At 19.2% G+C, this 13,352-nt stretch overlaps 4 protein-coding genes across 4 annotated transcripts; 3 read left to right on the top strand and 1 right to left on the bottom strand.

The window, feature by feature from the left end:
- Positions 1-73: 73 nt before the first annotated feature.
- On the top strand, positions 74-2,444 carry PGAL8A_00074500 (ubiquitin carboxyl-terminal hydrolase, putative; the record flags this gene model as incomplete). The annotated part of the gene is made up of 2 exons (XM_028675078.1): positions 74-174; positions 791-2,444. 2 exons carry the CDS (start codon positions 74-76, stop codon positions 2,442-2,444), a joined length of 1,755 nt encoding a protein of 584 aa, XP_028525863.1.
- Positions 2,445-5,250: 2,806 nt separating this feature from the next.
- On the top strand, positions 5,251-6,798 carry UBC13 (ubiquitin-conjugating enzyme E2 N, putative; the record flags this gene model as incomplete). Its single annotated transcript, XM_028675067.1, has 4 exons — positions 5,251-5,305; positions 6,142-6,228; positions 6,341-6,435; positions 6,577-6,798. The coding sequence occupies 4 exons, from the start codon at positions 5,251-5,253 to the stop codon at positions 6,796-6,798; spliced, it is 459 nt and encodes a 152-aa protein (XP_028525862.1).
- A 1,607-nt stretch (positions 6,799-8,405) lies between these two features.
- MCM3 (DNA replication licensing factor MCM3, putative) lies at positions 8,406-11,366 on the top strand (the record flags this gene model as incomplete). The annotated part of the gene is made up of 2 exons (XM_028675056.1): positions 8,406-11,132; positions 11,223-11,366. 2 exons carry the CDS (start codon positions 8,406-8,408, stop codon positions 11,364-11,366), a joined length of 2,871 nt encoding a protein of 956 aa, XP_028525861.1.
- Positions 11,367-11,679: 313 nt separating this feature from the next.
- Positions 11,680-12,596, bottom strand: PGAL8A_00074200 (transmembrane emp24 domain-containing protein, putative; the record flags this gene model as incomplete). The annotated part of the gene is made up of 3 exons (XM_028675045.1): positions 11,680-11,823; positions 11,950-12,269; positions 12,419-12,596. 3 exons carry the CDS (start codon positions 12,594-12,596, stop codon positions 11,680-11,682), a joined length of 642 nt encoding a protein of 213 aa, XP_028525860.1.
- Between the last annotated feature and the right edge of the window lie 756 nt (positions 12,597-13,352).

Genomic DNA, 13,352 nt, shown 5'->3' with positions numbered 1-13,352 from the left:
TTTTTTTAATTTGTGTTCTTTTTGTCCTATAATTTTTTGAAATTTTCATACTTAATAGAAAAAAAAAAAAAGAATGACAGTAGTTAATGTAACAGTAAAGTGGAAAAATCATGTTTTCAATGATGTTGAAATGAATATATCTGAGCCACTTATTTTATTTAAAACACAATTATGGTAAAAAAAAAAAAAAAAAGAAAAATTAGAAAATCATATATAATACATAAATATTAATGAAATGTAGCTGCAATAACATTTAAAGCAAAAATAAAGAAAAAAATAATAAATAACTATAAAAAAATTGGATAAAAAATAATTATATTTTTATCATATTTCCTTTTTTTTTTTTATTATATATACATATATATAAGGATGTATAAAGAATTTTGTTTTTATTAAAATATATTTTTAATACATAAACTTACTGATATATATATATCTTATTTTAGAGTAATAACTACTTATTTATATAAAATTCTTTACTTGTATTCTTACACTGATTTTATTTATAAGAAATAGAAATAGTTTTATTAAAAAAAAAATATCCTTTAATAATGAACATACAACATAAAAAATATATATATGTATCAGTAGAAGTAATAATTTGTATTCACATAAAATAAAAATGTTTTATGACTTTTTTTAATACATTCAAAAAAATATGATTATAATAATTTATAAGATTAGTATTTATTTATAATTTTTACTTTTTTGATTGTATATAATCTTGTAATATTAATTCTTAATCTTACTTCATAGCTGCATATATAATTTTTTTTTTTTTTTTATATAGGCAATTAACCAATGTTCCACCAGAAAAACAAAAATTAATGTACAGAGGATTATTAAAAGATGATGTAGATTTATCTAATTTGAACATTAAAGAAAATGACAAAATTATGCTAGTAGGTTCAGCTGAAACGTTAGTGGAAAATCCTCAAAATGTCGTTTTTGTGGAAGATTTATCAAAGGAGGAAAAAGAAAAAATACATACAAAAGAAAACATAACGTTTGAAGAACAGGGTATAGTAAATTTAGGTAATACATGCTACTTTAATGCAGTATTACAATTCTTAACTTCATTTGATGATTTAGGAGAATTTCTTAGAAATGTAAAAAGAAAAGAAGATCAATTAGTAAAATCGAATAAAGATATTTTATTTGATTCTTTTGTTCATTTTTCTCAAACATTTGGAAAATCATCAGAACCATATGTTCCACTTGCTTTATTAAAATCTTTTAGAGAAGTTTTTCAAAAATTTAAAGGGGTTAATTTAAGAACAAAACAGTATGCTCAGCAAGATGCAGAGGAATGCATGAATGCTATGCTTAATGCATTAAATGAACAAACAGAATGTAAAATAATTGATAAAATATTTTCTTTTAAAATTGTTAGTAAAACAAAATGTATAGAAACAAATGTTAATGAAGAAATTACTAATGAAAATAAAGAACAAAATATAGATGATGAATATGAAACAACAGAAGAATTCCACAATAAACTAATTTGCTATATGGGAACACATAATGTTCCAGTTAATCATATGCATGAGGGAATACGGCTATCATTAAATGAAAAAATTAGAAAAATTAGATCGACAGACGAAAAAAATGCTTTATATGAAAAGAAATCAGAAATTGATTCATTACCACCATATTTAATCGTTCATTTTTTACGATTTGAATCAAAAAGAATAGTTGAATCAAATAATGATGTTTCAGTTGTTACAGCAAAGATTTGCAGAAAAGTTAGTTTTCCTGAAATTTTTGATATATATGATTTTTGTTCAGAAAAAGTAAAGAATCAATTAAAAATATCTAGAGATATAATTATGAAAAGAAAAGAAAAAGAAATAAGCTCAGATAATGAAGAATCAAGTAACTTAAAGGAGAATAATTTTCAGGAAAAAAATGAAGAGAAAAATAATGAAAAAAATGAAGAGAAAAATAATGAAAAAAATGAAGAGAAAAATAATGAAAAAAATGAAGAGAAATATAATGAAAAAAATGAAGAGAAAAATAATGAAAAAAATGAAGAGAAACATAATGAAAAAACTAATGAGAAAAATAATGAAAAAAGTAATGAGAAAAATAATAACGAAAAAGAAGAATTAATAGAGCTTTTCACAGGAGAATATGAATTAATTTCAGTTGTAACACATAAAGGAAGAAATGAAGAAAGTGGGCATTATATTGCATGGAAAAAAATGAGAAATTATATTAGTAAAAATTCTAGAATTGATGAAAATTATGAAATAAAGAAAAAAATCAGAAAAGTAAATGATTCTATGTGGTTAAAAATGGATGACGATAAAGTAACAACTCACAAATTTTCTTCACTAGATTTAAGTGGAGGTTGTAGTGATTATCATATAGCTGTTTTATTATTATATAAAAGAAAAAGCATTTTATGTACACAAAGTGAAATAAATAAATATTCCAAATAATTTATACCTATTTATTTATAATATTTAAAAAAAAATAAATTTCAAAATAACCGAAAACCTCATTGAAATAAAGTATTATTTTTAATTTGTAAAAAAATAGATTTTTAGTATTTATATTGCATTACTACATATATGATACATTCATGGTTAACCAATTTTAGTATTAAATATAAACTTTTTATAGAAAATTCTCTTTATTTCTTGAAATTTATTAAAAAAAAAAAATGCTATGCCTTTCCTTTTCCTTTTTTTTTTTTTTTTTTTTTTTTTTTTTTTTTCATTCTTTTCAAATCTAAAGAAAAAGGCATATTTCTATTTATGTATACTTTTATATGCATTCGAAACAAAATTAAGAGAAATGTCCTATTAATTATATCCTTTTTTTCATTGATAATTAACATTTTTTATATGCATCTAAAAAAAAAAAAAAAAAAGAAAGATAACAATAATAATATATGTAATAGTATAAATTTAAATTTTTATGAACTGAATTTTCATAGTTTGTTTAACTTTTATTGAAGAAAACTAATGAAACAATTAGATATATATGATTTTTAAATGATGAGATATGTTTCTCCTTTTTAATTATTACAAAATACATTAATCTAAAAATTTTACTGCATAAAAATTGATAAAATTAACATTTTCACAAAAAGCATAAATTTACCTATAATTCCAAAATTGATATTAAGAGTAAATTATATAGGTGTATTTTAATTAAAATTAAAATATAGAATAGGAAATTATAAAAAAATTCATGTTATAGTGGTAATTATTTTTTAATATCAATTTGGAATTATTAAAAATAAAAGGAAGACATTCCTATTAATATATAAAGTTAAAATTTTTTTATGATATCCTTTGTTAAATTATAATAATTATTTTTATACAAGATAATAATAATTCTAAAATTGTTGACTAAAAGAACCATGAATTATTTAATATTTAAATAAAAAAAAAAAAAGAATTATATATATATATATATAAGATAGAATACTGTATTTAAATATTAGTAAAATACAGACTTAATTTTTTATGAAAATAATTAAATCGAGAAATATTAAATAGAATAACAGAATAATAGAATAAAAGAATGATAAAAAAGGAGAACAACTTCAAAAAATTATTAAAAAAATTTAATAATAAAAATAAGTATTAATTGAATAATAATGGTTCTATTTATGCTTATAAATCAATATTAATGATATTTAAATAATTTCAACATTTCCTTAATGTTAAAATTGTGCTGCATACATATTCCCATAATATTTAAAAAAAAAAAAAAAAGTATAAGCAGTATAATTAAGTTTAAAGTTATGATATATATTTTTATATAATATCACAAAAAATGAAATATAAAGAATTTTAATCACAAATGAATTTTTTTTAAAAAATTCATATAGCTTTTTATTTTTACATATATAAATTAAAATTATTATTTATTTTAATTACAGACAATTAAAGAACACACCTAAAAATATAAAGAAAAAATGTGTTCTTTATAATGAACTTTTTTAGAAAAATTATAACTTTTTTATGATTTTATTTTTTTTTTATGATTCTAAGGAGATTATTTATTTTCGTTTCTATACTACTTAAAACAAAAAAAAAAATGTGTTTTAAAGTATTTACAAATTTTTAAATATAAATTAATTATATTCATAAGACAACCAAAATAGAATAACTATAATAAAAATATAAGAAACCAGAAGAAATATATAACTAAATATAGGTATACATAAATTTTCTATACTTAATTTTTTTCCTAATAAAAATATTATAATATATATGTGTAATGTTTTATTTTAAATATATTTCTAATGTAATCACACATTAAATTATATTCCTAATTTCTTTTGTTTCATTTTCCTTTTTTAAATAATTAGTGTTTCTTACTATTAGTGAATAAGAATTATTAAATTAAATAAAACTAGTACCTGTTTTTAACAAAATGCAAGTTGATGTATATTATTAAGTTAAAAAAAAAAAAGAAAAAGTTAAGAGGTCTTTTATATTAAGATAAGCATCAAAAATAAAAAAGAATATCTTTTAGTTTTCATAAGAATTATTTTACACTACTTTGAAAATTAAACTTTTTTTTTTTTTTTTTTTTTTTCATTTAGCAATTGAATGAAAATTTAGTAAGGGTAAGAAAAAATATCTTCTGAAAAAATAGAAAAATGGAAATATAAAAATATAGAAAAATTATAAAATAGAAAAAAATTAAAAAATGAAATAAGATAAAAAATAAAAATAACAAAAGAGAATAACAGAAAGAATAAATTATTATAATACAAATAAACTATATATTATTCTAATATCAGATATTTTTAAATTCTAAAAAAAAGTATTAAAAAAAAAAAAAAAAAAATACTTGAATTTATAAAGGTAGTTTAAAAAAAAAAATCTGCTCACTAATAAAAAAAAAAAAAAAAATTATTTCTTGGTGCTATTATAGTATTTTATTCATTTAAAAAAAAAAAAAAAAAAAAAAAAAAGAATAATTATTGAATTGAAACTTAAACAAAATAAAAATTCGTAGTAAACATAATATTAAAAAATTATAAAATTAATTTTTCTTATTATCTATGTAATAATAATAGTGTAGTCGTATTAACAAAAAAAAAAAAAAAAAAAATAAAAAATAAAAAAAAATAAAAATTAGTTTTAAAGTTTTTTTTTTTATATTTCACAAAATTTACTGATATATATATTATTTATTAGTTAATTATTTTCTTTTTCCTTTTCCTTTTCTTTTTCTTTTTTTTTTTTTTTTTTTTTTTCTTTTTATATAAACCTATAGAATATGTCAATACCAAGAAGAATAACAAAAGAAACACAAAACCTTGCTAATGAACCACGTAAACAAAATTAACTATTTATTTTTATTTTCCACTTTTCCTATTATTATATGATATATAAAAATTATTTTTTATATTTGGATGTAAAGATTTGTTATTTTTAATTTTAAACATATTTCCTTAAGAATAATTATATATTTTCTTATGAACAAATTCTTATACATATATATGTAATTTTTTTTTTTTTTTTGTAAGATGTTAAAAATTTTACTTTAACTTCTAATTTTTTATATAACAATATATTTTTTTTTTATACTTTCTTGCACATTTCTTATCATTTATTAATTTTTATGCTTGTCTAAAATTCTTTTTTTTTTTTTTTTTTTTTTTTTGATGTTTGTTTTTTATTTTTAAAATTAAAATTATTAAATAAGAAATATATATAATTATTAAGGTTACCTTATTTTTATTAGAAAAAAACAGAAGTTAACTTTTTTTTTTTTTTTTTATATTATTGTTTCTATAATCACGTTTTTTAATTTATGAAAAGTGTTCATATTCATTTTAAATCTTATAAAATGTAAATAATTTATTTCTTACTTTTATATTTTTATTATATAGATATATAAATGTGTTTCACTATTAATATGACTAAAATTGTTATATAGAAATATTTTTTTATTATCTATTAATATATACATAAATTATACCTAGGAATAACCATAATTTATAATACTTATTTTAAAATATATTTATAATTTATATCAAAAAGATATATTGTTTGGAATTATTATATATACTATATTAAATGTCCATAAAAAAAAAAAAAAATAAAACCATAATAATATATATATATATATATATTTTTTTTTTTTTTTTTTTTTTTATAAATATAGCACCAGGAATAATTGCTGTACCAGTTCCTGAAAATTACAGACACTTTAAAATTTTAATAAATGGCCCAGAAGGAACTCCTTATGAAGGTTTAAAAAAATTTTTAATTTTCTTTTTTCATTATATATATACAGACATATTTTATTTTTCTATATATAATAATAATAATGATGGTTATAATAATAATAAATTTATGAATAGGTGGTACATATAAATTAGAACTTTTTTTACCTGAGCAATATCCAATGGAACCACCAAAAGTTCGTTTCTTGACAAAAATATATCACCCAAATATTGTAATAAAAAAATAAAATAAAACAATAATAATAATAATATATATATATTAATATTTTTAGAAATTGTAGATTTTTATATTTTTTTATATTTATTATTATACACTATAATTCTATTATTATTTAATTTTTTTAAATAAATAGGATAAATTAGGAAGAATATGTTTAGATATATTAAAAGATAAGTGGAGTCCTGCTCTACAAATAAGAACTGTATTGTTGAGTATTCAGGCGTTGTTATCTTCTCCTGAACCTGATGATCCATTAGATTCAAAAGTAGCTGAACATTTCAAACAAGACAAAAATGACGCAGAAAATGTAGCTAAACAATGGAATAAAATATATGCAAATAATACTGTTTTGTAAAAACAAAAAAAAAAAAAAATTTTTAATGGGAAAAATTTTACATAATATATCACATATCTATATGTATAAACTCATAATTATGTTTTTTTTTTTTTTTTTTTTTTATCATATTTATAAAATTTTTATATATATGTACTTCCTATTTTTTTCTTCTATTTTTCCTTCATATATATTTCAAAAAAAATTACATTTTTAATATATGGGATATAAGAAAAAAAGAATAATTAAAATAAAAACACAATTTTTTATAAAAATCTAAAAAAATGAATATATATTTTTTCATTATTATAAAAAACATTATTTTTTAAAATAATAGATAAATGTTTACGTTATGCTGAAACTAACAAGATACATATATAAAAAATTTTGTTTGTCTAAAAAGAAAAATAATACTTTTGTAAAAAAAAAAAAATAAATAAATATAACATTTTTTTTTTTATACCCGTTTATCAAACAATCACATATTTGTAAATTATTAAATTAACACAAAAAAGTTAATTATATCCTTATTTTTTTTATATTCATTAAAGGCTTAAACATATTTCGACTTTAAGATTTTTTGTAACTACATAATATAAATGAAAAAAGGAATTTTCTTTTTTTTCTCCATATTCACATATAACCTAATATAATAGAGAAAAAAAAATTTACTGAAAATGAAGACAAAAAATGATTTTTTTAAATGTATTTTCACATTCTTAGAAATTTTTTTTTTTAAGACACTTTAACGTATAATTAAAAGTACATATATATATATATATTATTCTTTTTTCAGAGCAAATAATTTTTTTTCAATTAGAATTTAAAAAAAAATATAGATTTAGTTATTTTTTAATTTAAAAAAAAAGTATATATACATAAATATGCTTCATATGCATATATATATATATATATATATATATATTTTTTTTTTTTTTTTTTTTTCTGAATTATCTAAAGATAACAATAAATTATCATCTTTATTTTTTTTTTTTTTTGGCTTAGAAAAAATTAAAGGTTTTTTTTCTTTCAATATTTCTTAAAAAAAATTAAAGTTAATAAATTATTTTAAGAAGATAATAAAAAATTACAGAAATACACATAATATATAAAAAAAATAGAAAAAAAGAAAAAAAAAAAAAAAAAGACATAAATTGTTATTATATTTATAAATATATATTATATTTTTTTTTTTTACATATTATTTCCTAAATATTTATATGTATACACATGAAAAAATAAAAAGAATATTGCTTTTTTTTTTTTTAATCACTAAAAAGTTTTTAGAATACTTCATAAAAATTATTAATAATGTTATAAAAATTTATTTAAATAAATAAATATATATATATAAATATATATTTATTCATTTATGTAAATAAGAATACGAATAATAGTATCAATTGCATATTTTTTACATATACATGCATACATAATTTTATATAATGGGAACATAAAAATTTTAATAAATTTTATTAAGAATAATTTGATAATGTTTTATTAATTTTTTTTTTTTTTTTTTTTTTTTTTTTTTTTTTTTTTTTTTTTTTTTTTGTATAATTATTAAAATAGTTTATATGTAAAATATATTATATAAATAAATTTTAAAATATAAGTTTTTTTTAAACATGGAAAGTATGAGTATAGAAAAAAACAGTACTCCTTTAGGGAGGCCTGGTTATAGAACAATGAACTCAGAGTTGAATTATACTTTAATGGATTCTTCTATTAATCATTCTTCTATTTTAGATAATTCTATGAGAGTTGAAAAAGATAATAGAGAAAGAAGATTGCAAAAAATAAATGAAAATATTGTAAGTGAATATGAATCTGGTAGGCAAAGTGTTGTTTTTACACAACAAAAGTATAAGCAATTATTAGAAGGATTTCTATTATTTGTTCAAACAAACAAATATATTCATCAGAAAATTTCTGAATTAAGAGAAGAAGCAACTGATGAATACAATAGAATGCTAAATAAAAATATCCCAAATATAATAATACATCAAAGACTAATATGTAATATTAATAACTTTCAAACAGGTAATGAACAATTTGAATTATTAGCTAAATGCTTAATTAAAGAACCATATTTGGCATTACCAGCTTATCAAGCAGCAATTAAAGAATTGTGGAAATCTCAAGATAGTAAAGTAGAAATTGATCCTCCTAAAATAGGAATTTGTGGTTGGTTAGGTAGGCACCATGTAACCCCTAGAGGGTTACAAAGTTCTATGATAAATAAACTTGTAGCAGTCGAAGGAGTTGTGAATAAGTGTTCTACAGTCCAACCAAAGTTAGTACAATCTGTTTATATAGGAGAAGCAGTTCAAGATATTAATGCAGATATTAGAAGTGATGAAAAAACAGTCCACTTAAGACCACATTATGATATTACAGATTTTGATAAAACAGCCAAAGATTCAGGTAGACCTCCTGCATCAGATCCTGAAGGCAAAATTATGCACAGACATGAAATAGGATTATGCAAATATAAAAATCATCAAAAATTTGTTATTCAAGAAACACCAGAAGATGCACCAACAGGACAAATGCCAAGATGGGTAGAAGTAATAGTAGAAGATGATTTGTGTGATATTGTAAAATGTGGTGATAGAGTAAGGGTTTGGGGAGTGTATAGAGCAAGTTGTGGTCAAGCTAATAGTTCCAATAGTGGTTTAGGGAGATCTTTTTTAATAGCTAATAATGTATTAGTGAAAAATAAAGAAACTTATGACTCCAATTTATTTATATCAGAAGCAGATAAAAAAAATTTTCATGCATTTGCGAAAAAAGAAAATACAATTGATATTTTAGGTTATTCTTTTGCTCCTTCCATATGTGGACAGGATATAGTAAAAAAGGCTATTGTTTTAATGTTAGCAGGTGGAACAGAACGTGCTTTACCTTCTCATCATATTAGAGGAGATATTCATATAATGTTGGTAGGAGATCCTAGTTGTGGTAAATCCCAACTCTTACGTTATGTTATGAGCATAATGCCTGGTACAGTTTCTGCTACTGGAAGAGGATCTTCAGGAGTTGGTTTAACTGCAGCAATAGTTACTGATCAAGATACAGGAGAAAGAATAGTAGAAGGTGGTGCTATGGTTATGGGAGACAGAAGAGTAGTATGTATTGATGAATTTGACAAAATGCAGCAAACAGATAGGGTAGCGATTCATGAAGTTATGGAACAACAAACCGTTACTGTTGCTAAAGCAGGTATTCATACTACTTTAAATGCTAGATGTACAGTTCTAGCAGCTGCTAATCCTCTATATGGATGTTGGAACGATGCTCTTGATATGGGACAACAATTACAATTTGAACCTTCTCTTCTTTCTCGTTTTGATTTAATTTTTCTTGTAAGAGATAGTGCTACCGAAGAAGACGATGAAAGAATTGCAGAATCTGTACTTAGAAATGTTACTGAAAAAGCTAAACCAATTATTAATGAAAGTAGAAATAATCAAAAAAATTTCGTTATTCAAGCAGACAGCTATGACATTAATCCTAAAGCTCAACATATAAGTGTTTTTAACGAAAGAGATATAAATAAAAATAATGACAATAATCAAGAAAATGAAGAATTTGAAACTCCTATTTTTGCTAATAGAGATGAAATGATTTATTATGATAAAAATGGTATAGAACATGAAATCTTAACAGTTCCTTTTTTTAAAAAATACTTGCATTATGTTAAAAATATTTTTTATCTTGAAAAGCAAAGAAGTGACGGATGGAAACCTTATCCAGAAGTTAGTGATGAAGCATGTGAAGTTATTACTGAATTATATGCAGATTTAAGAGAAAGAGCATCTAAATACTCACATAACAAACTTATACAAGGAGTTACTCCAAGAACTTTAGAGGCCATTATTCGAATAGCATCTGCTCATGCAAAGCTAAAATTAAATAGATATGTTACTAGTGTTGATGTAAATTATGCAAAGAAATTGTTATTATATACTTTATTTGGGGAAGAAATTATCGACCCAGATGAGGAATATGAAGAAGATCAAAAAGAAGAGGAAGAAGAAGAAGAAGAAGAAGAAGAGGAAGAAGAAGATGATGATGAAGAAGAAATACTAAAAAAAAAGAAAAATCAAAAAGCAAAAAGGGCATCTAAAAAAAGAGTTAATGAAAAAAAGGATATAACAAATAAAAAGAAAAAAAAAAGAAAAGGGCAAACTGAATCTGATGATGTTGAGAATAACATGATAGATGATATACAAAAAAACAATAAAAAAACTACACCTTTAGATGTTAAAGAAATAGAAAGATTAATTGTTGAAAATGTAACATTAAATGATCCTGGTGATGGACTAAAAGATGTTGAACTTTTAGATTTGGTATCAAATTTTTTTAATATATATATAAATATATATATATAGAGATATATATTTACATTTATTATAAACTTTTTTTTTTTTTTTTTATAGATTATATTAGGAAATAAAGATAAAATGCCAGAATTGGCAAATCTTGATATTAATCAGTTACGTAAAATAATAAATTCATTAAATGAGATGGATGGAGCACCTATTTACTATGTAAAAAAGGATAAAATAGTATATAAATGTTAAACTACTTTATTTAATTTTTTTTTTTTTTTAATTTTTTTAATTTATTTATTTTTTTCAAAATATTTATATAATTCCATCATTTTTTTTTTTCTTTTTTTTCTTTAAATTATTTTTTTCAAATTATCTGTATAGAATTTTCTTTTTAAAATTGTTAAAAATCTAATTTTTTTTTTTTTTTTTTTTTTTTTTTGAATTATTAAAGATTCAATTTTTTAATAAAATTATGATATTTAATATATATTTCTATAATCAAATAGAAGAATATATTATTTTAGATTAACATTTAAAAAAAAAAAATTTATACATATTTATATTACATTAATTTTTGTGATTTAAAATAATTTTTTAAGTGGACAATTGAATATATAGTTATTAGAATAAGCAAAATAATTTCTGTTATATAACAATAGAACATTTTTTTATGAACTGATTCATTGTATTCATGTAAATTGGTTGCCTATATAAAAATAAAAAAAAAGATTTATATGTATGAAAAAATATATATGTATGAAAAAATATATATGTATGAAAAAATATATATGTTTTTTTCAATAACAATATTAATAAATGTATATGTGTCTACCATATGTTTTTGGTATCCTTGTTGCAATTTCATGGAATTAAACTTTTTTTTCAAACTTTTTAAAATAGATAATGTTTCACTTAATTCTGATTTTTTTGCTAAATTTTCTAAATCGATATCTGTGCCACCAACATCAATTGATAAAGTCCATTTTATTGAAGTACTTTTAAACCAATTAGTAGATGGACAAGAAATACATATATAATATAATCCATCCTTATTTGTTAAATATGATATTTTACCTTTAGTAATTTTAGAGGTTTCATGTGAATACAGTACTCTCCCATTTTGATCTTTTATATTAATAAGACATTTAACATCTATAAATAATAATAATATTTTTTTTTTTTTTTTAAAAATTCATATATTTATATAATTATATTCTCTTGTAATGTTAAAATGTATAATAAATAAAGTTTTTCTTATATCCTTTAAATTTTTGTTATTTTAATTTAAAAAGTTTTCTTACCTTTTAACCCATAATTGTCATAAGAAGAAGTTATGACAATATTGCTAGCTACACTTTCTACAAAGCATTTATCTACACCTTCTTTTACATAAAAATAAGCAGCTTTAACATTTGAGCTAATTAAAAATATAGAAAAAAATAAAAGGAATACAATCCCACTAGTTTTTATTCCTTTCATCATTTATGAAAAATAAATAGGTAAAATATTACATAAATTTAATTAAATTATAAATTCATCTTCATCATTAAACAATTTTACCACAAAATGTAGTAAATTTTATAAAGTATTTAAAAATATTTTTGATTAATTATATATTATCAATATCTGATTTATTGTGTAATTGATATATGTTTAATATATTAATTTATTATTTACAATTTATATTTATTAGAAATATGTTTTTTACATTAATAATTTTATATTTTTAAAATAGTACATAAATTATGTAAAATTATATTGCATTTTTTAATATATTTAAGAAAATAAAAAATAAAACAAAAAAAACAAAATTAAATTGTTATGTAATTAAAGTAAATCACATTAAAATTTATTATTCAAACATGAATTTTATTAATATATTTTTTTTTTTTTTTGTTTGTAATGTTTTATACAGTTATTCTTAATAAATATTTTTATCACAACAAAAAAAAAATATATATATAAAATAATTGAATTTGAAAGAAATAGAAATTTATCATTTCACATTTAAAAGTGTCATAACCTTAAATAAGTTGAGAATTTTCTTTCATAAAGTTAAAAAAAATATTTATAGGAACTACATAATATAAAAATGAAAAATAAATAAGAGAAGCATAAATTATAGCACTTCTAATAAAATGTAATCATTTTATAAATATAAAATAATTATAACTTTTTTTTTTTTTTATGATTTTACAAATTTTTTACTTATATTAAAAAGACATATAAGAAGTA

This window comes from Plasmodium gallinaceum, assembly GCF_900005855.1.
Source record: "Plasmodium gallinaceum strain 8A genome assembly, contig: PGAL8A_v1_53, whole genome shotgun sequence".
Lineage (NCBI taxonomy): Eukaryota > Apicomplexa > Aconoidasida > Haemosporida > Plasmodiidae > Plasmodium > Plasmodium gallinaceum.
The sequence above is the reverse complement of the archived record's forward strand: the minus strand, read 5'-3'. Positions and strand labels throughout refer to the sequence as shown.